At 41.0% G+C, this 21,581-nt stretch overlaps 1 protein-coding gene across 1 annotated transcript in view; it reads left to right on the forward strand.

Annotated features, from left to right (window-relative positions):
- Positions 1-21,581, forward strand: part of DCC (DCC netrin 1 receptor) — a 635,057-nt gene that overhangs the window by 478,106 nt on the left and 135,370 nt on the right. The window contains exon 10 of the mRNA XM_063453897.1: positions 3,459-3,607. Within this exon, the coding sequence (XP_063309967.1) occupies positions 3,459-3,607 (149 nt within the window). The remainder of the gene's footprint in view (positions 1-3,458; positions 3,608-21,581) is intronic.

Raw genomic sequence — 21,581 nt, forward strand, 5'->3', positions numbered from 1 at the left:
AAAAAGGGCTGCTGCGAAACGTTTGCTGCTTTAACTATGCCCTCAAATATCAGCAGCTTAAACAAGCTCTTTTATGATATACCCTCAAATGAATACATGGAAATGCATACATGTATTTATTAGCATATATTTAGTAAACAGTGATTTGTATTTTTCCCATTTAGGCATTACTAAACATCTTATGAGTTCCACATCTTCTATTCATTTTCAGTAGTTTACAACTGTTTATAAAATACACCAACCAACAAATGACCTTTATAGTGATGGCCAGGATGGACTCTCTTAGGCCACCACTGCACATCATATTTGGGTCCATGTTTATTTCATGGAGCCATATTGTGCCAATTTTATCATATTCCTTAGTCCAGTGGTCCTTTTTTGTCAATCTTTATTTTATTGAGGCAGGAGTTAAATGGGGTATGGAGTTAAAAGAAGAGGGGATGCACAGTATTTGTACAGAGTGGGATCGCTTTAACACAGTAGTACATCTCCTTCGAATGACAGCCTCATTTTATATTTTATATTAAGCAAGCTTTTCAATAGGTTAATAGCACGTATAAAGTAACAGTTATACAGGTAGTTTTCACTAAGCGATTGCATCATCAAGAGTCAAATGAATTAAACAAATATAAAACAAATGAACAACCATCTGCGCTTGTCGTTACTAGTCTAGTTATGAAAAGTAATTAAAATAATAGCATGAAGAACCATAGGCGAAACATCAGATAGATCCAGTGGTCCTTTTTGTTTAAAAACATTTTAGCTGTGTTGGACTTATTTGTTACACTATATATATATATGGTATAACTGGTAAAATGCAAATCTGCAGTGTTGACGGACAGGTTTAATCTTGAAGATTTCCTTGCTACGCACTGTCATTTGAATCACTGGCAATTACCAGAATCCTACCAGTAATTTATAAAAATAGACTGACTATAACCCCATTGCACAAAATCATTATTTGTAGTCTGGAGAGGTCATCATAGTTTTTCTAGGGATCCCACAAGATAATAAATGTGATCTCCATTTGCAATAGTCACACAATTCTTAATAACCCTATAAATCACATAGCACCCGTATTTTCAGCCACCTGATAAATGGACCCCACCGAGTTTTGACATGTACATGCAGTGGATACATTTAGTAGTATAATAAATCATTTGTACGGCAATATTTCATATTTACATACTAGCAACATTCTATTATTTTAATAGCCTTTTCTGCTCAATGGTCACTATAGTAAGGAAATGCCCAGTTTTATTCTTATATAATATTTATCTTCTAGTTCTGTGGCCCTGGGCAATGTTTAAATGCAAAATATTGTAATCTACATATAATACATTTTATACAACACATTTATAGTCTTCTAATGTTTATGTTGGTTTGTTAGCTGGAGAAAAAAAATCATTAAAAGTGTCCTATAATAAAATTAAATTACCATGATTTATAAAAAAAAATGTATTTAAGATGCAATGAGTGAAGCAATGCTCATAACAAATGTGGGTTGCAATAGGTCTATACAAACATAGAAACGTAGAATGTGACGGCAGATAAGAACCATTTGACCATCTAGTCTGCCTAGTCTGACCATCTAGTCTGCGCAATTTTCTACATACTTTCATTAGTCCCTGGCCTTATCATATAGCTAGGATAGCCTTATGCCTATCCTATGCATGCTTAAACTACTTCACTGTGTTAACCTCTACCACTTCAGCTGGAAGGCTCTTTCATGTGTCCACTACCCTGTATACTTGTTTTCAGTGAATCTCAGAATTAACAGATTTGTCTACAACAATAAATGTATCACTTGATGATTTGCAAGTTGACTGCTCTTAGCCGAACCTTACCTGCCGAATTATCCCTAAAAGCTGGCTCGTTGGCTTGGTGAGATATAATAATAAAAAAAAAAAACCACTTGCTTCAACACTTTGCTTCATCAATACAGAGCAATGAAAATAAAGAAACCAGCTATAATGACCCTTTATGTGAAAGGTTTAAGAAATTATTAAATCTCTACCTTGGTTTGCGGTGTTGAGATGTTAAACACAGACAATGCCAAACAAGCATATTAAAATAGAATAGAAAAAATCTTTAAAATGATTGATTTTATATCCAGATCTTATAATTAAATGCAGTATTTTGCTACGTTATATATTTGCAGATGATTTAGCTCATGATAAAGTATCCTAGATCTCAGTTTGTATTTAGCATTGTTGTATTTTTTTCATTAATGTCACTAAATCCAATTAAGTGTTGAAATTGTTTTCGCGTTATATTGCTTTGGGGACTGTTTATCAAAGTCCCTTTGCTTAAAGGGACATTAAAGGTAAAAATAAATAAATAAATAACTGAGGTCTATAATTAAATCATAGCCTGATAGCTTTTCAAATGTGCTGATGACAACAGAATACTCTGGGTGTCTTTTTTATTATATTTAAAGCGACATCAACAGCAAAAAAGCAATAATTGCTATTGTAAGTGTGTTTCAGCCTAAACAGATATTGACAATTGAGCTAGTATTGCACTTCTATTGTGTGCAAATATCTCAACTGTTGCCTGGCCAGCCATGTGAGATAGGACACCCATTACATGCTGTCATAAAATTCATAATGAGGAGGAAATTAATGAATTAATTAGGACACGGGTCTCACAAGAACCATTCTGAATAATTAATTCTATGAGCAATACTCTAGCTATGTCAGTCTGTAAAACGCAGTATCAACATCCATCTTATGCTGATTTGACTATCTGTTGGAAGATCCTACATTACGATTAATATTATTATACTTATTATTTATAAAACACCATGATAATCAGCATTGCAGTACAATGTGAATATATAAATTACGGTAAATAAAAGTGGAAAATTTTAGGGCCTTATTCAAACAAAACCTAAAAAAAAAGTGCTACATGTTAATTCTTGTACTTCCATAAATCATCCTGGATTCTGTGATGGAAAATATTTTATTTCAATTTGATTATATCAATTTTTAAATGCTCATTGTGTAGTAAGATCTATTATAACGTTGTAATAAAGAAATATCCAAATTAATAAAAGTCTCTTCCTGAATCTAACTGAAATGTCGCTTTTGCTGTCCTTATATGAGATGTACTTTTATGAAATATCACACTGATAAATTATGAAACTATACTGTACATGTACAATAGGCTGGGATATTACATCTGTATTAAGCGCTGGATTTTAAACAAAACATGCAATATGATCTATTTGAAGATACTATAGAACAAATTTTAAGGCAAGGGGTTTGTTTAGTAAACTGTATTAAATTGTAGTAAACCTAAACTGAATTGCAATATTTATGTAAAAAAGAGCACCTATAGTCAAAACTTCTTTAACTTCTTTTATTTATTTTTGTCTAAATATTGCAGTGTGATTTATAATTTACTATATGTGTTTGTTAACTATGATAATGTTAACATGATATTTTGTTTTGCAGTGCAAATTCCAGGTAAAATTCAGAATCTTCAAGTCATCTCTACCTCACCTACCTCAGTCCTGATAACTTGGGAACCTCCGGCCTATGCAAATGGTCCAGTACAGGGCTACCGAGTGTTTTGTACAGAAACTCTCTCTGGTAGAGAGCAGGTAAGAATACAATATTCTGTATTTGATTATAAGAACAAATGATTTTCTATTCATGAAATTCACTTCATTTCGATTATTAGAATTATTGTTATTTTGAGAGTGACAGCATAATTGTATATACAAAGCAGCTAAAAATCTGTTTAGATATGATTAGAATAAAAGTCAGTGTTAGCCTAGCAGGGTATGAAAATAATTGAATATGATACAATAAGACTAAAGCACATCAGGGGGTATTCACGCAAGGTCAAAATGTATAATAATTTCTGATATTGTTCCCAAAAGTGAAGTATTAACTGTATTTACAGTAGGTTAGAGCAAGTACTTTATTTGACAGTTTGTCATTGGTAATATAAATGTTAATGGTATATTATTTTATTGCCATTTATATAGCGAAAACAGATTCTGTAGCGCTTTACAATATTATGAGAAGGGGGATTTAACTATAAATAGGACAATTACAAGAAAACTTACAGGAACGATAGGTTGAAGAGGACCCTGCTCAAACAAGCTTACAGTCTGTAGGAGTTGGGGTATAAAACACATTAGGACATGAAATAGCAATCAAATAAGGTGGGAGTGAAGCAGAGCTGGAGGAGAGAGTAAAGTGCTGCCTTTTAAGAGAGAGAAAGAGACAGGTATGTGAGGTAGAGGTTACTCTGGGAGGCCATAAGCTTTCCTAAAGAGATGGGTTTTAAGGCACTTCTTAAACAATTGAAGACGAGGGGAGAGTCTGATGGCGTTAGGCAGGCTATTCCATAGGAAGGAAGCCGCCCGTGAGAAGTCCTGCAACCGTGAGTTGGCTGTACAGGAGAAGGTCACAGACAGAGCAGAGAGACTGAGAAGGGGCACACCTATGGATCTTTGAAGAGATATAAGAAGGGCTAGAATTGCTCAGTGCTTTATAGGTATGGGTTAGCACTTTGAATTGACTCCTATTGGATATAGGAAGCCAATGTAAGGACTGACAGAGGGATGAGATGTGAGAGGACAGGCTAGAGAGGAAAATCAGTCTGGCGGCAGCATTCATTACAGACTGTAGCGGGGCAATACGGCTTTTGGGAAGACCAATTAGGAGAGGGTTACAATAATCCATGCGGGAAATTACTAGAGCATGATCAAGCTTCTTGGTAGCATCTTGTGTAAGAAAGGGGCGGATGCAGGCTATGTTTTTAAGATGGAATCTACAGGATTTGGCAACATACTGGATGTGAAACTCAAAGGTGAGGCCAGAATCAAGTATGACACCAAGACCGCACGCTTGCAAGGATGGACTTATGTGGCTACCACTAACTTGAAGGGAGAGCGAAAGAGGAGGATCAGTATTTGGAGGAGGAAAGACAAGGAGCTCAGTTTTAGAGAGATTGGGTTTCAGAAAGTGGGAGGACATCCAGTCGAGATGGAAGAAAGGCAAGCAGTAACACGTTGCAGGACGGCAGGGGAGAGGTCTTGGGAGGAGAGATATATCTGGATGTCATCAGCATACAGGTGGTAGAGAATATAGAAGGGACCAAGGACAGAGCCTTGGGGGACCCCAATCGAGACAGGGTGAGAGGAGGAGGTATCATTAGAAAAGGAGACAATGAATGAGCATTGGGAGAGATAAGAGGAAAGCAAGAGAGGACAGAGTCACAGAGACTGAGTGATTGAAGAGTTTGAAGAAGAAGAGCATGATCAACGGTGTCAAAGGCAGCAGAGAGGTCAAGAAGAATAAGTATGGAGTAGTGGCTTTTGGATTTAGCTGTGATTAGGTCGTTAGTAATTTTGATAAGTGCAGTCTCAGTAGAGTGGAGAGGGTGGAAGATAGATTGAGGAAGGCCAAGAAGAGAGAATTGGTATTGAGGAAGTGAGACATATGGGTAAAGACAAGTCTTTCCAGAAGCATTGAGGAAAAAGGGAGCAGGGACATGGGACGATTGTTAGAAGGGGAGGATGGGTCAAAAGATTTTTAAGGTCAGCAGGGACAACACCAGAAGAGAGAGAGCAGTTGAAGATGTGTGTTAAGGAAGGCACACGACAGGGGGAGAGAGATCTGATAAGGTGAGATGGGACAGGATCGAATGGGCAAGTGGTGGGGCAAGAAGAAAGGAGAAGTGCAGCCACCTCTTGTTCAGTAGCCGGGGAGAAAGTCTGAAGGGTAGGAAAGACATGATCAATGTGTGGTTGAGAAAGAGAATGGCAAGGTGGGGAGAATTCTTTCCTTAGCTGTTCAATCTTGTCGGTAAAGTAGCATGCAAAGCTATCAGCAGTAAGGTTAGTTTGGGGGACATCTGGGATTGTGGGAGCATGAACTAATGAGAGAGGAAAAGTATGACTGTTTGGCGAGGGCAAGAGCTGCGCCGTATGAACAAAATATGAATCTATAATGGAGATAGTCTGCCTTAGTGCGAGACTTCCGCCAGGCGCGTTCAGCACAACGGGAGCATCTTTGCAGGAAGAATGTTGATTTAGTGTGCCACAGTTGGGGGCGTGCCCTCCTCGAGGTGCATGTTTGGATTGGGGCTGCAACATTCAAAGCAGAGTTGAGGGTAGTGTTATATGTGGAAATGGCCAGTGAGGAACAGGAGAGGGAAGGGATGGATAGCAGTTGTGAATCAACACTCAACAGAATTATGGTTCCTCCTGAGTTGAGGGGGGTTAGGATGAGATTGTTTGGTGAGGGGGTACTTGAGAGCAAACGATAAGAGGTGGTGATCAGAGAGAGGAAATGGAGTATTGCAGATATCAGATACTGTATATGTATAAGAGAAAATGAGGTTTAGGGTATTGCCAGCTACATGGGTGGGAGAATTAGCCCACTGTGAGAGCCAGAGGGAGGAAGTAATTGTAAAAAGTAGTTTAGAGGCTGCTGAGGTCAAAGGTGGGTAAATGGGAATATTAAAGTCCCTGCGAATTAGGAATGGAATATTAGAATAGAGGAAGTAGGGTAGCCAGGCAGCAAAGTGGTCAAGGAAGAGGAGGGGGGGGGGGGGTGATAAATAATGGCAATGTTAGCAGAAAAGGGTTTGAAGAGGCGAATCAAATGAATTTCAAATGATGGGAAAGAGAGGGATGGGGTGTGGGGGGGGGGGGTAGAGGTTTGTATAAGCAGTGAGGTGAGAGGAGAAATGTCAGCCAACTCATTAGGTTACCTGCATTTTTTATTATGAATACCACATTCTCTTATGAGTTCTCTAGAGATCAGTAGGCAGCATGAACTTTTATTCCATGCTTCTTTACTATACATCAATAGTTTTTCCATATCATAGTTTTTTTTTTTCATATAGTTTATGAATTCTGCATTCTATCAGGTAGGACATCACTGTCTGGATCATAAAAGAATATCTATGATTAATTGATTAATTTCATTCTAAGAGCATGTGAGTTCCACATTTCAAAGCCATGAATACATAATTTGTATACATGAAAGAAAGAGGAAAACCTCACATTTTTTTATTTATCTGCTATATATGTCCCTTTATTAAGTATTGTTGATTTGTACATGCCTTTATCTCATCAAGCCATTTGTAGACAACTTAAGGCAGATCAATGTTTGATGTTTGATATGATATCAACTAAAAGCCTGTATATTAAAAATGTTGCCATGTTTATCAAATTGTGACTGAATCCACATTTGTGTCATAGTGTACATCAAGTATTCAGGTAATACTTCAGGGAAGAGCCTCTGTGCGTGGAATGAAATCAGTGAGAAATAACAATGAATAAGGGATAGCAGGTTCTTTATGGGAAACGTATGCTTCCATGACAGTCAACATAAGTTTAAGATACATTTGAAAGATAACTCTCTGAATCTAGAAGCTTATTGTAGACAAAGAAGTCATTACCTAACAGTACCATTACAGCAGGAATGAAACTTCTTAGTTCATTAGTTAGACTGACCCTAATGTAATTAAGAGCAGATCTAGAGGTCAGAACTCTAGAAGGATATAAAAAAGTAATCAGCTGAAAATTAACTTACGTGGTGTATGGATGTCTCTCCAACCTAGCATGGACATTATAAAAGAAATGAAGTAAGGCAAGAGGTAATGGGCATAATGCAAGGTGATGAATAAATTAAAAAATGTATTTTGTCCTGAAATAAGAAAAAAATGAAATTTAGGCAACATTGTAAATTGGAAAAGAACTGAAGCATACATCATTATTAGAGGCGATTAAAATACAAGACATGGAACAGAAAAGTAATAACGAGATGTATACAGTGTATATGAAACCTCATTATTTCATTACATTTCTAAATGTATTTCCTGATGACACTAAAACTAGACCCTTTTTCCAAACATGATTAAATTGGTAATCTTTTATTTTTCCTTATAATGTAAATTTTCAGGACAGCGATAGGCAACTTTCAGTACTCCAGATGTTATGGACTACATATATTACTTTGTAAAGTATTAAAATGGGAGCAGGATATTGCTTTGCTGTAGAGGGATTTAGATAGATTGGGGGACTGGGCACTAAAACGGCAGGTACAATTTAATGTACAGAAATGCAAAGTTATGCACTTCGGGGTCAAGAATGCACAAGCAATTTGTACCCTAAATGGTAGTGAATTAGGGGTAACCACACACGAGAAGGATTTGGGAATTATTATAGACAACAAATTAAGCAGTAATATGCAATGTCAATCTGCAGTTGCTAAGGCCAGTAAGGGTTTGCCATGTATAAATAGGGGCATAAATTCTCAGGATGAAAATATAATTTTGCCTCTTTATAAATCGCTGGTAAGACCACACCTTGAATATGCTGTGCAATTTTGGGCACCTGTTCTAAAGAAGGATATCATGGCACTAGAAAAAGTGCAGAGACAAGCTACACAACCAATAAAAGGAATGGAGGATTTTAGTTACGAAGAAAGTTTAAAAAATTTAAATCTCTATAGTTTGGAAAAACAGCACCTCAAAGGGGATATGATAACATTACAAAAATATATTCGGGGCCAGTACAAACCATTATCTGGAAATCTATTCATAAACAGGGTTATACATAGGACACGAGGTCACGCATTTAGGCTGTAAGGAAGGAGATTTCATCTAAGGCTAAGAAAGGTTTTTTTTTTTTACGTTAAGAGCAATAAGGATATGGAATTCTCTGCCTGAAGAGGTGGTTTTATCAGAGTCCATACAGATGTTTAAATAGCAATTGGATAAATACTTGCAAAAACATAACATACAGTGGGGTAATAGCTGCTTGATCCAAGGAGACATCTGACTGCTATTTTGGGGTCAAGAAGGAATTTTTTCCTAGTTTGTTGCAAAATTGGAAGCGCTTCAGACTAGGTTTTTTGCCTACTTTTGGATCAACAGCAAAAACATATGCAAGGAAGGCTGAACTTGATGGATGCAAGTCTCTTTTCAGCTATGTAACTATGTAACTAATATTCCACAATGCTTTTATGTCCATAATCCAGGCAAAGCATCATGGGAGATATAATCCACAACATCTATAGAGTCGAATGGAGCAACTTAAATGGAGTCCAAAATAAATGGGATTATTTAAAAGCTGCACTACTGAAGGCAACAGAAAATTGCATTAGGCTTGTCAGTAAAAGCAAAAAATTCAAGAAACCACTGTGGTACTCCGCAGATGTGGCCAAAATAGTAAAAAACAAAAAGTTAGCATTTAGTAATTAAAAAAAAAACCAGAGTGAGGAAGACAGAATGACCTATAAGATTAGGCAGAAAGAGGCTAAGCAAGTTATAAGAGCTTCCAAATCACACACAGAAGAGAAAATAGCACAGTCAGTAAAAAAGGGGGACAAAACTTTTTTTAGATACATAAATGAGAAAAGAAAAGTAAAACAAGGATTAGTTAGATTAAAAACAAAAGAAGGAGAGGGGGCGTGGCCGACCACGGAGCTACATGGACGCACATTGACTTAGCTCCTGAGGAACCGGGCTCAATCCATGATAATCGGAGACTTTCTTAAGACATGGGTAATCACAAGAAGCAGGGTTCAACACAAGGACAATCGGGGAGGACTCCCTCAACAAAACCGGGAGCCCTGACCCGTTACTTCAAGGAAAACTCAAACCGCGAGGAGGAGGCCGCAACCATAGCTGGCGTAATGGCGGATCCAGACCCACATCCGACTAGCCCATCGGCCTCAGATATCTCACAAACCTCGACGGAATTAACAATCGATGCAGATTTAAAATCAATACTGAGGAACTTACCTTCCAAAAATGATCTCCACAGCATGAAAAGCGATCTTCAGAGCTCGATTGATAAATTGGAAGCCTCATTCCACAAGAAAATGGAAGGTATAGGAACGGAAGTTCGGCAGTTGAACCTCAGAGTGGTAGACCTGGAGGAGGAGAGGGATATTACTCAGGCCCAACTGACAAACCTATCGACGACATTAAACTCCTATGCATTTAATATGGCAGCCACACAAAGACACATAGATGATTTAGATAACCGCGGGAGGAGGAACAATCTACGGATTAGAGGCCTACCAGAAACCCAAGGTGAGAGTTTGGACCCTATTTTGTCTGAACTTTTAAATCTCATTCTGGGGGAACAAAGCGATAACGTAATCTTGCTTGACAGAGCTCACCGCTCATTACGCCCCAGAGGCCTAACTCCTGATACCCCTAGAGATGTAATCTGCAGAATTCATTATTTCTCAATCAAGGAAAATATCCTCAAATCACTCAGGGATACTTCCCAACCCCTCCTCTTCCACGGTCACCCCATACAGATTTACCCGGACCTATCTCGTTACACTTTACAAGCTCGAAGGGCCCTAAAACCCATCACCGAACATTTAAGGAACAGGAATATCAGGTATCGCTGGGGATTCCCTTTCGCCTGTCAGGGTACCTGAGGCCTCTACCTCTAAGGGAGGTAGAGACTTGGTGGTGTATCCGTCCAGGCGAGCTGTCTCCTCCGTTCCTCGCGGTTCATCCAGTCACTTAAACACCGGCCGCGAGGAATCCACGTCCTTTTCTAGCAGGACGCTCAATACGTGACGTCATGACGCTAGCACGAGCAATCTGTCACTCAAGTGTCCGATATCCAATCGGTACTTGTCAGAGGCGTGATTTCCATCCAGAACCAGGGTATTTAAGCTTACTCCTTACTTCAGCTCATTGCCCTGTCGTGGTTCTAGCTTGTCTAGTCACTCAGTGCTCTGGTATTCTAGTTTGCTCTATTGGTTTTGACTCGGCTCGTTGTACTACCCAGTTTCTCTGTTATCCCTTGACCCGGCTTGTCTCTCGCTTACCTGTCTTCTCGTTCCCTCGACCTCGGCTTGCCTCTGACTATTCTTTACTCTCGGTACGTTAGTCCGGCCATTCTAAGGCCCGGTATACGTACCTTTCCACTCTTTGTACTCTGCGTGTTGGATCCCTGTCCCGATCCTGACATTACGACAGGGCCAATGGATCCTGCAGGTACAAACAGTCAGCTTGGTTCTTCGGATCCCAGGTTTGACGCCATGGAACATAGGATGGATCAGATGGCTTTGGCACTACAGGCACTTTTGTCTCGTGCTAGTAATCCACCTGAGGAGACACGTACTCCTTCTATCTCTCCTGCAGTCTCAGGTCTAGAGGTAGCCACTGTAGGTGCTTCTTCCCGTATTACCCCACCAGTACGTTATGGCGGGTCACCGGAGAAGTGTCGTGGCTTTCTAAACCAGATTAGCATCCATTTCGAACTACAACCCCGCTCTTATCCTACAGATAGAGCAAAGGTTGGATTTATTATTACTCTGCTCATTGAAAAAGCTTTGAGATGGGCCAATCCTTTATGGGAGAATGATAATCCACTCGTCTATAATTATAATGCCTTTGTAGCTGCGTTTAGAAGAACTTTTGACCCTCCTGGCAGAAAGGTCAATGCAGCTAGATTAATGTTGCGCCTTAAACAGGACAATCGAACACTTGTGGATTATGCACTAGAGTTCAGATGCTTGGCGGCAGAAGTTAAGTGGAACGAACAGGCTTATATAGATGTGTTTCTGAATGGGTTATCAGATGTAATCCTTGACGAGGTCGCTACTAGAGAACTCCCTGAAAATTTGGAGGATTTAATTTCTTTTATATCTCGTATTGATGAACGCTTAAGAGAGAGGCAGAACACTCGAGATAGGACCCGTAGACCCTCCTTTAAACTAGCGCCTACCTTTCAAATCTCTGAGTTCGAAGACTTACGTATTCCTGAACCTATGCAGTTAGGCAGTACTCATCTCACTGAAAGGGAGAGACAGCACAGGAGAAGGGAGGGTTTATGTATGTATTGTGGAGTCAGGGGTCATTTACGCCTAAATTGTCCCAATCGTTCGGGAAACGCTCGCACCTAAGTTCCTCTAGAGGACAGGCCTTGGGTGTTTCTACTTTGTCCTCTATTCACAACTACAAGGAGCTCAGGCTTGTGTTACCCGTTTCTTTAAAGTGGGAGAAGGGAGTAGTTAAGACTATGGCACTAATCGATTCTGGAGCTGCTGAGAGCTTTATAGATCAGGGTTTTGCTGCCAAGCATGCTATTCCATCCCAGTTAAAAGAGACACCTCTGGCTGTTGAGGCCATCGATGGTAGACCGTTACTTGAGCCTGTTATTTTTCATGAGACCATACCGATTAACTTGACTGTTGGCATCCTGCATAAAGAGGATATATCCTTGATGCTCATTTCTTCTCCGTCTATTCCCATAGTTCTGGGGTACTCCTGGCTGAGGAGACACAACCCTATTATTAATTGGGAATCAGGGGAGATAGTTTCGTGGGGAGAGAATTGTCAAGAAAAATGCTTGCGGAAGGTCTTACCTCTTGGATTAACTAATACATCGAATACCTCTGACAATCCTACAGAGACACAAATTCCGCCTCAGTATCTAGATTTAAAGGCAGTATTTGACAAAAAGAAAGCCGATACCTTACCCCCACACAGGTCCTTTGATTGCAAAATTAACCTACTCCCTGGTACCATGCCTCCCAGAGGTCATGTATACCCATTATCTATAAAGGAGAACTCAGTCCTAGAGGAATATATTCACGAGAATTTAGACAAGGGATTCATCAGGAGGTCCTCCTCCCCTGCCGGGGCTGGATTTTTTTTTGTTAAAAAGAAAGATGGTTCTTTGAGACCTTGTATTGATTATCGAGGCTTGAATAAGATAACCATTAAAAATGCCTACCCGATTCCCTTGATCACCGAACTCTTCGATCGTTTGAAGGGCTCTACAATTTTCACCAAGTTAGACCTCAGAGGGGCATATAACTTGGTGAGAATCCAGCAGGGACATGAGTGGATGACGGCATTCAATACTCGATATGGCCACTATGAATATACTGTCATGCCTTTTGGGTTATGCAATGCACCAGCAGTATTCCAAGATCTGATTAATGAGGTTCTTAGGGAATTTCAGCAAGAGTGCGTCATTGTATACCTAGATGATATACTCATTCATTCTAGTGACATTGAGATTCATCACAAACAAGTCAGGAGGGTTTTGCACAAGCTTCTCCAGCATGGCTTGTACTGCAAGTTGGAGAAATGTAGCTTTGATCAAACCCAGGTAACCTTTCTCGGCTATGTGATCTCTGGGGAGGGATTTAAGATGGATCCGGATAAGCTCCAATCCATTCTAGAGTGGCCTTTACCCACAGGTCTTAAAGCCATACAGAGATTTATTGGTTTTTCCAATTATTATAGGCGCTTTATTAAGGGCTATTCTTCCATTATTGCACCTATCACTAACATGACCAAACAGGGGGCTGACACTAAGAATTGGACTACTGAAGCTCTCCTTGCGTTCAAGACTCTCAAGGAGCTTTTCGCTTCCGCTCCAATTTTAGTTCACCCTGACACTTCTCTGCCATTTTTGCTCGAGGTAGACGCATCAGAGACTGGTTTAGGTGCTGTTCTATCTCAAAGGTTGGGTGTTGATAAACCATTACATCCATGTGGATTTTTCTCTAAAAAATTGACCGGTACTGAAAGCAGATATGACATTGGTGACAGAGAATTACTAGCGGTTATCAAGGCTTTGAAAGAATGGAGACATTTATTGGAAGGTACATTACATCCTGTTACCATCCTGACAGACCACAAAAACTTGTCTTATATCGGAGAGGCCAAGCGTCTGTCCTCCAGGCAGGCTCGTTGGTCGTTGTTTCTTACCCATTTCAATTACGTTCTGACTTACAGACCTGGGTCAAAGAATTCTAAAGCCGATGCGCTATCTCGCCAATATGAACCCTCTGCTTCAGTTGAACCACTTTTGTCTTCCATTGTACCCAAATGCAATATTATTGCTAATACCAGTCTCAAAATTCATTCCCCGCTACTTGACCAGATCTTGAAGTCACAACATCTAGCTCCCGGAAACACTCCTGAGGGAAGAAACTTTGTTCCTCCTGAACTTCAACTGGAGCTCTTACAATGTTTTCATGAAAGTAAAATAGCTGGTCATCCTGGTATTCGCAAGACGTACTCTCTGATATCCAAGGATTTCTGGTGGCCTTCACTTCGTAAGGATATTGAGGAGTTTGTCGCAGCTTGTGAGACTTGTGCCAAGACTAAACTATCTCATGCATCCCCATGTGGTCTGTTACACCCCTTGGACATTCCTGAGAAACCTTGGTCCTGTTTGTCCATTGACTTTATCGTTGATTTGCCTGCTTCCAAAAGACAGACTGTTATTCTCACGGTGGTGGATAGATTTACCAAGATGGCCCATTTCGTGCCATTACCTAAACTTCCGACTTCCCCTGAATTGGCGGAGATTTTTGCGAGAGAAGTTTTTCGCCTACATGGGATCCCTTCAGAGATTGTTTCTGATAGAGGTTCTCAATTTGTCTCACGTTTCTGGAGATCCTTTTGTTCTCAAATGGGCATCAAATTGAACTTTTCCTCTGCCTATCACCCTCAGTCTAACGGAGCTGCTGAACGTACTAATCAAAAGATCGAACAGTATCTGCGTTGCTTTGTTTCCGAACACCAGGACGATTGGGTCGGTCTAATTCCTTGGGCGGAGTTCGCACACAATAACCTTGTTTGCGATTCAACTCGCTCTAGCCCTTTCTTCATGAACTATGGCTTTCATCCTTCGATTTTTCCTTCGGTTTCCTCTTCTCAGGGGATACCGTCGGTTGATGATCATGTCGCCAACCTGAAGAAATTATGGGATCAGACTCGACAAATTCTATTACATAGTTCCTCGCTGTTCAAGAAACACGCTGATAAACATAGAAGAGCGGCTCCTGTTTTTGTTCCTGGGGATAGGGTATGGTTGAGTACCAAGAATATTCGCCTAAAAGTTCCGTCCATGAAATTTGCTCCTCGTTACATAGGTCCTTACAGGGTTCTCACTCGTATCAATCCGGTTGCGTATCGCCTTGCTCTGCCACCTGCCTTACGCATTCCTAACTCTTTTCATGTCTCCTTGTTGAAACCCCTCATTTGCAACAAATTCTCCTCTAAGGTCTCCTCGCCTCGTCCTGTTCAGGTGGAGGGTCGGGAGGAGTACGAGGTCAGCTCCATCATTGACTCCAGAATTTCAAGGGGTAAATTGCAATATCTGGTCAACTGGAGGGGATATGGTCCTGAGGAGAGGAGTTGGGTACCTCAGGAGGACGTCCATGCTTCTCGCCTTCGCAGAGCATTTCACCTTCGCTTCCCATCTCGCCCCGGTTCATTCCGCCCGGTGGGCGTATCTGAGAGGGGGGGTACTGTCAGGGTACCTGAGGCCTCTACCTCTAAGGGAGGTAGAGACTTGGTGGTGTATCCGTCCAGGCGAGCTGTCTCCTCCGTTCCTCGCGGTTCATCCAGTCACTTAAACACCGGCCGCGAGGAATCCACGTCCTTTTCTAGCAGGACGCTCAATACGTGACGTCATGACGCTAGCACGAGCAATCTGTCACTCAAGTGTCCGATATCCAATCGGTACTTGTCAGAGGCGTGATTTCCATCCAGAACCAGGGTATTTAAGCTTACTCCTTACTTCAGCTCATTGCCCTGTCGTGGTTCTAGCTTGTCTAGTCACTCAGTGCTCTGGTATTCTAGTTTGCTCTATTGGTTTTGACTCGGCTCGTTGTACTACCCTGTTTCTCTGTTATCCCTTGACCCGGCTTGTCTCTCGCTTACCTGTCTTCTCGTTCCCTCGACCTCGGCTTGCCTCTGACTATTCTTTACTCTCGGTACGTTAGTCCGGCCATTCTAAGGCCCGGTATACGTACCTTTCCACTCTTTGTACTCTGCGTGTTGGATCCCTGTCCCGATCCTGACATCGCCCTAATTGTTAACCACAAAGGCATGCTTCTAACGATATCCTCCATCCTAGACGTCCCTCCATTCCTTCAGGCACTAGATTTGCCGAATACCACAGTCTTAGACTGGAACGGGCAGCAACCCCAACAAGATACAGCAAGCCTTCCCCAGAGACAACGTTGGATTACGCCTGCAAAAAAGAGAAGAAATGACCAACGATTTATTTCGCCGACACAAAGATCAAAATTACCTTCGGACGATTTAACCCGCAGGAATCTACAATCTCCGGAATAAGTGACCGTTTTCACCCTCAACTAGAATCGATACTTTACGACTCACAACCCATACTACTCTATGATCAACCAGATGACGACAACTACATGCTACTCAAACCTTATTTGGAAGTGGACACTGATCACTCCTCTAAACCCTATACTCCCTACCTTATACCCTGTCAAAGCGGAACCAAAAACTCTCTTAATGAACAGTTTATTTTTCCTTAGCTTTCCTTCAGAGGACAATTTGGGACTTCCGAGATAGATGAAGGTAAAGCAGACAGTATGAGAGAAACACATGAACTATCAGCGGGTACAACCTGACTCAACAAGCACCCTCCATCTTCTCTCATCAGGTCAAATTTGCCTGCCTGCTCTATACACAGGTCGTATCCAAAATACTATGAACTGTACATTTTATGTTATACGCAAAAATTTTGTTAATCCACACCACTAGTGAGACCTGCCTATTCGAGGCCGCTATCACAAACGAAATAATAAGTACATGTATTGCCTACATACCTCTAATAACTTGAATGTAGTTCCTTGCTTGACAATATCCTCCCCCCCCCCTAACTACCCACCTTCCATCCTCCTTGTAATCTCACACCATCTTCCTTCCTGTTCTCTTCCCTTCCCCCCCCCCCCCTATACCCGCTCCATTAAGTCTCTGGTATCGGATCTGATCTCTTTTCATGTCTCCCAAGATAAATAAATAACTTTCCATTTCAATGGATTGCCACACCCGGGATCCTCAGTCACACCACGGATCTCCCCAATTATAAAAGGGTATCTATCGGTTGCGCCTAGATAGATCACCCATTCTCTCTCATTACTCGAGAGAAAACCCCTATTGAAAGGGGTAAGATACGTTTAATTAATACAGAACCCCGTCTAAGCTAAACTACCGATTGGCCACTGGAAAGTGGGTTCTGAGCTCTGGTGGTACTGTTCCGGCAGCAGCCCCTCAGACCACCAGTGCTACTAAAGTAGACCTGTAAATCAGACTACTTTCTAAGACTTATTTTCCATTCATTGTACGACAGGGTAGCTATTTTCACATTACTACTGTTTATCCTTTAAATTGTTAAATTTATACTTGTCTTTTCGCTGTTCATTTTTCTTTTTTCGTTACTGTTAACGAGTGATTATATAACATTTTACAAATCTGACTGTTACTTCTGCACGTGGACGTGCATCTCATCTAAACGTATATTGAAGTGTATACATATCACCACAAGATAAGGAAGTTCAACCATAACTTTGTAACAGACTCCATTCCAGCACACACGCCTAACAATGACAACTCTAACGCTATTAACACAAAACGCCAAAGGCCTAAACACCCCTGAGAAAAGATCACTAGCTCTGTCTGACTTCCGCAGACAGAGGGCGGACATAGTTTTTGTCCAGGAGACACACCTCCGCAAGGGTACAAATGTAAAATTACGCAATAAAGACTATCCGCAGGGATACTATGGCCATTTCTCAGAATCCAAATCTAGAGGGGTGGCGATATTGATAGGGAAACATTCCCCATTTACTATTCGAGAACATCTCACAGACGATTCAGGTAGATTTTTGTTTGTGAAAGGGATATTAGGCTCAACTATGGTAACGCTGGCCAACCTATACGTACCTAACAAAAAACAGAACCAATTTCTGAACAAAGTCCTACAGAAACTATCAGAGTTCCAGGAAGGTATCCTAATACTAGGGGGAGACATGAACATTTCCTTAGATGGCAAACTAGACTCCACAGCTAAATCACAACCACACCTGACGCAAACTAGAAAAAAGATAAACTCTACCCTATACGAAGCACAATTGTTTGACTGCTGGAGGTTGCTTCATCCTTCCCGTAGAGATTACTCTTTTTATTCCCCACCAGCAGGCACATATTCCCGAATCGACTCACTATTTCTTCAACACAGGTACCTGTCCCTAGTGACTGCGGCCGCTTACGGTCCGATCACTTGGTCTGACCATGCCGCAATGACAATGACACTAACAATTCCACATCTGCCACACCCCTCCACTCAGTGGAAATTGAATGACCTACTCCTTAATGACGCAGACACCATATCACAAATAGACAAAGCAATAAATACATACTTTGAAGAGAACACAAATCCAGTCACCACACTACCTCTCCTATGGGAAGCACACAAAGCAGTCATAAGAGGGGAACTCATCAGAATTGCCTCCTCAGTCAAAAGAAACAGAGAACGAAGAGTGGCCCAATTAACGAGGGAACTAAAAACACTAGAATCTACACACCACGATCAGGACCCATCCCTTGACAAGTACAAACTAATTCTCTCAAAAAGAGCTGAACTCACGACAACTCTACATCTCCATGCTAGACGCAAGGTTACTTTGACGAAACACCTCTACTATACCAAGGGGGGTAAGGCGGGGAGACTGCTAGCGCAAGCATTAAAGCCAGATAAACAAACCACATTCATCTCAGAAATTAAAACAACTGCTGGGAAATTAACAAAAAACATGCCTGAAATTAGCAGAGAATTCCACAAATTCTATACTAGCCTTTACAACTTCGCAAAAGTGCAACCAACTAACGAACAAATACGCACATACTTACATCCGAGGATTCAAAGAACAATCCCACCCAACGAATTAGCGTTCTTAGATGAACCCATCTCAATAGAGGAGTTTCATAGTGTAGTCCGATCACTGCCTTCAGGTAAAAGCCCAGGGCCAGACGGCTACACGGGGAAATATTATAAAACTTTTTCATCTACTTTAGCACGACCATTCATAGAGGCATATAACACACAAAAATTATCAAACCAAATCCCCAATTCTGCATTGGAGGCAACCATCACACTCATCCCAAAACCGGGCAAAGACCCAACTGAGTGTGGAAATTATAGACCAATATCTTTGATAAATATAGATCTGAAGATATTAACGAAGATTATGGCGAACAGACTTAAAGCTTTTCTCCCAAACATAATTCATACTGATCAAGCGGGCTTCGTGCCCGGTAGGGAAGCAAAAAATAACACAACGAAAATCCTAAACCTGATTCACTGGGCCCAATCACACAAAATCCACAGCACACTCCTTGCAATAGATGCCGAAAAGGCATTTGATAGGGTCAACTGGTCTCTCATCACACATACGATGCAAGCCCTGGGCTTTGGCCCACGATGGATGGAATGGTTGGCAGCAATCTATTCCAGACCAACGGCACGCATACGTATTAACGGCCAACTATCACAGCAGGTCCCAATTACCAACGGGACGAGGCAAGGATGTCCACTCTCACCCCTACTATTCATACTAGTTCTAGAGCCATTTCTCCAAGGAATAAGAGACAACCCAAACATTAGAGGCATTCAAGTGAAGGACCATGAATATAAAGTCATGGCATTTGCTGACGACCTCCTTTTTACAATAGCAAACCCGCTAACCTCCATACCAAAAATCATCTCAGAAATGGAATTATACGGCAAAATCTCCAACTTTCAAGCAAATATATCTAAATGTGATTTGATGCCTATCCATTCTACCAAATACCTGAACACACAACTCAAGAACAGGTTCCAATTCACCTGGCAACCCATTTCTATCAAATATTTGGGAGTACATATACCACAAACACGTAAACTTATCTTCAGCCTTAACTTCCTCAAATTACTAGACAACATCACCACTGACCTACACAACTGGCACAAACCATGCTTCGGTTGGTTCAGTAGAATCAACATCATCAAAATGAACGTTCTCCCATGCCTACTATACACTCTTCAAGCCCTTCCGATCCAATTAAACACCAATTTCTTCTCCAAAATTAGGAAGACATTCACTAGCTTCATATGGTCAAACTCACAACCTAGAATTGCATACGAAACACTTATAAAAAACAAAGACAAGGGGGGGTTGAACTTTCCAGATATTGTCTCATACCACAAAGCTGTCCACTTAAGCAGGATCTATGAATGGACAAGGCCTGTGCCAGCCCACCACTGGGTCCAGATAGAGAATGAATTTTCAGTCATTCCCTTAAAAGACCGTCCTTGGCTGGCGAATCCACCAGCCCAATGCGGAACACTCAATGGTCCTCATCCTACCATCACACCTACATTACAACTATGGCACAAAATGACACGAACTACTGAAATATCCCCCTATCCCTCACCATTATACCCACTCACCAATAATCCTAACTTCCAAGGAGGCCATTCAGGTGGGGCCTATGCTAACTATCACCGCGGCTCCACGCTACGGTTACGTGATATGGTTACTAATAACACACTGAAATCAATACAGCAATTTTTCCCCTCCAACCCCCCGACCGGGAACCAAATACTACACTACACCCAACTAAAACAGTTTATCACATCCAACGAACTTCTACCAGCGGGTAACCGCCCATTGACTGAGTTTGAAAACATCTGTGAGAAACACAAAATCACGAAAAAACTATTATCCTCTCTTTATCAAACAATCAGGGACTCACAACCACTAGAACTCCCAAAATATTCGCAAAAATGGTTGCAAGAATTACAAATAGAGATTTCCTCCAAACAGTGGCAAGCTATTTTCACTTCCACGCATAGAACTTCCACTTCTCTACTAACGCAAGAAAGTAATTTCAAACGTATATCTAGATGGCACTACACACCAGAGAAAATCCACCAAATACACGGTAATGAGAAAGCTAAATGCTGGAGATGTGACAATACCACGACACATCATGCCCACGTCTGGTGGCAATGCCCAGTTATACACAAATATTGGAGTAGAATACACACTCTTATCCAGTCCCTACTGAATATTACTTTCCCACTAGCCCCATTACAGTTCATCTTCCAAGAACCTCCCCCAAACCTCACTCTAAATAAACCACAGCGCACACTGTTTAAACTGTTGACCATGACAGCAGCTCAATTGATCCCTAAATATTGGAATCAACCACAAGCTCCCACGATTAGGGAATGGATCAGGCGAGTAGAAAATATCAAACAAATGGAACTAATAACGTATGCCATTTCGAAAGAATTCAAAACATTCACCGCTATCTGGGAACCCTGGACACGTTTCATGGTTTTAACTAGTGCAACAAACTCCAGGCATACAACATCTCTCCCCTCTCTCCATGAACACACTTCTTAGAGAAATCACTTACACCGCCCTCAAGTCCACGCTAACCACCCATCACACAAGACACTTCATCACCTTGTAGACAGTTTACAATGACTCTAACTATTTTATCTAAATAATCTACGAGGTGGCTCGTTTAGAATTGTTGGGATAGAAAAAACTTGCCGTTAGAATTATTTTGTCTATTTTCTTTATGATTTATCCTTTTTTTATCCTGTAACCACAAAATGTAATCACTTGTCATCAATGCATGTTATAACACATATACCATGTCGTACTGGATTATAATTTCTTTGTAACAGTGAAAATTTGTTCTATGAAACTTACGATTTCCTGTAAAATGTATGCTTATAAAAG

Source organism: Pelobates fuscus, chromosome 5 (genome assembly GCF_036172605.1).
Source record: "Pelobates fuscus isolate aPelFus1 chromosome 5, aPelFus1.pri, whole genome shotgun sequence".
NCBI lineage: Eukaryota > Metazoa > Chordata > Amphibia > Anura > Pelobatidae > Pelobates > Pelobates fuscus.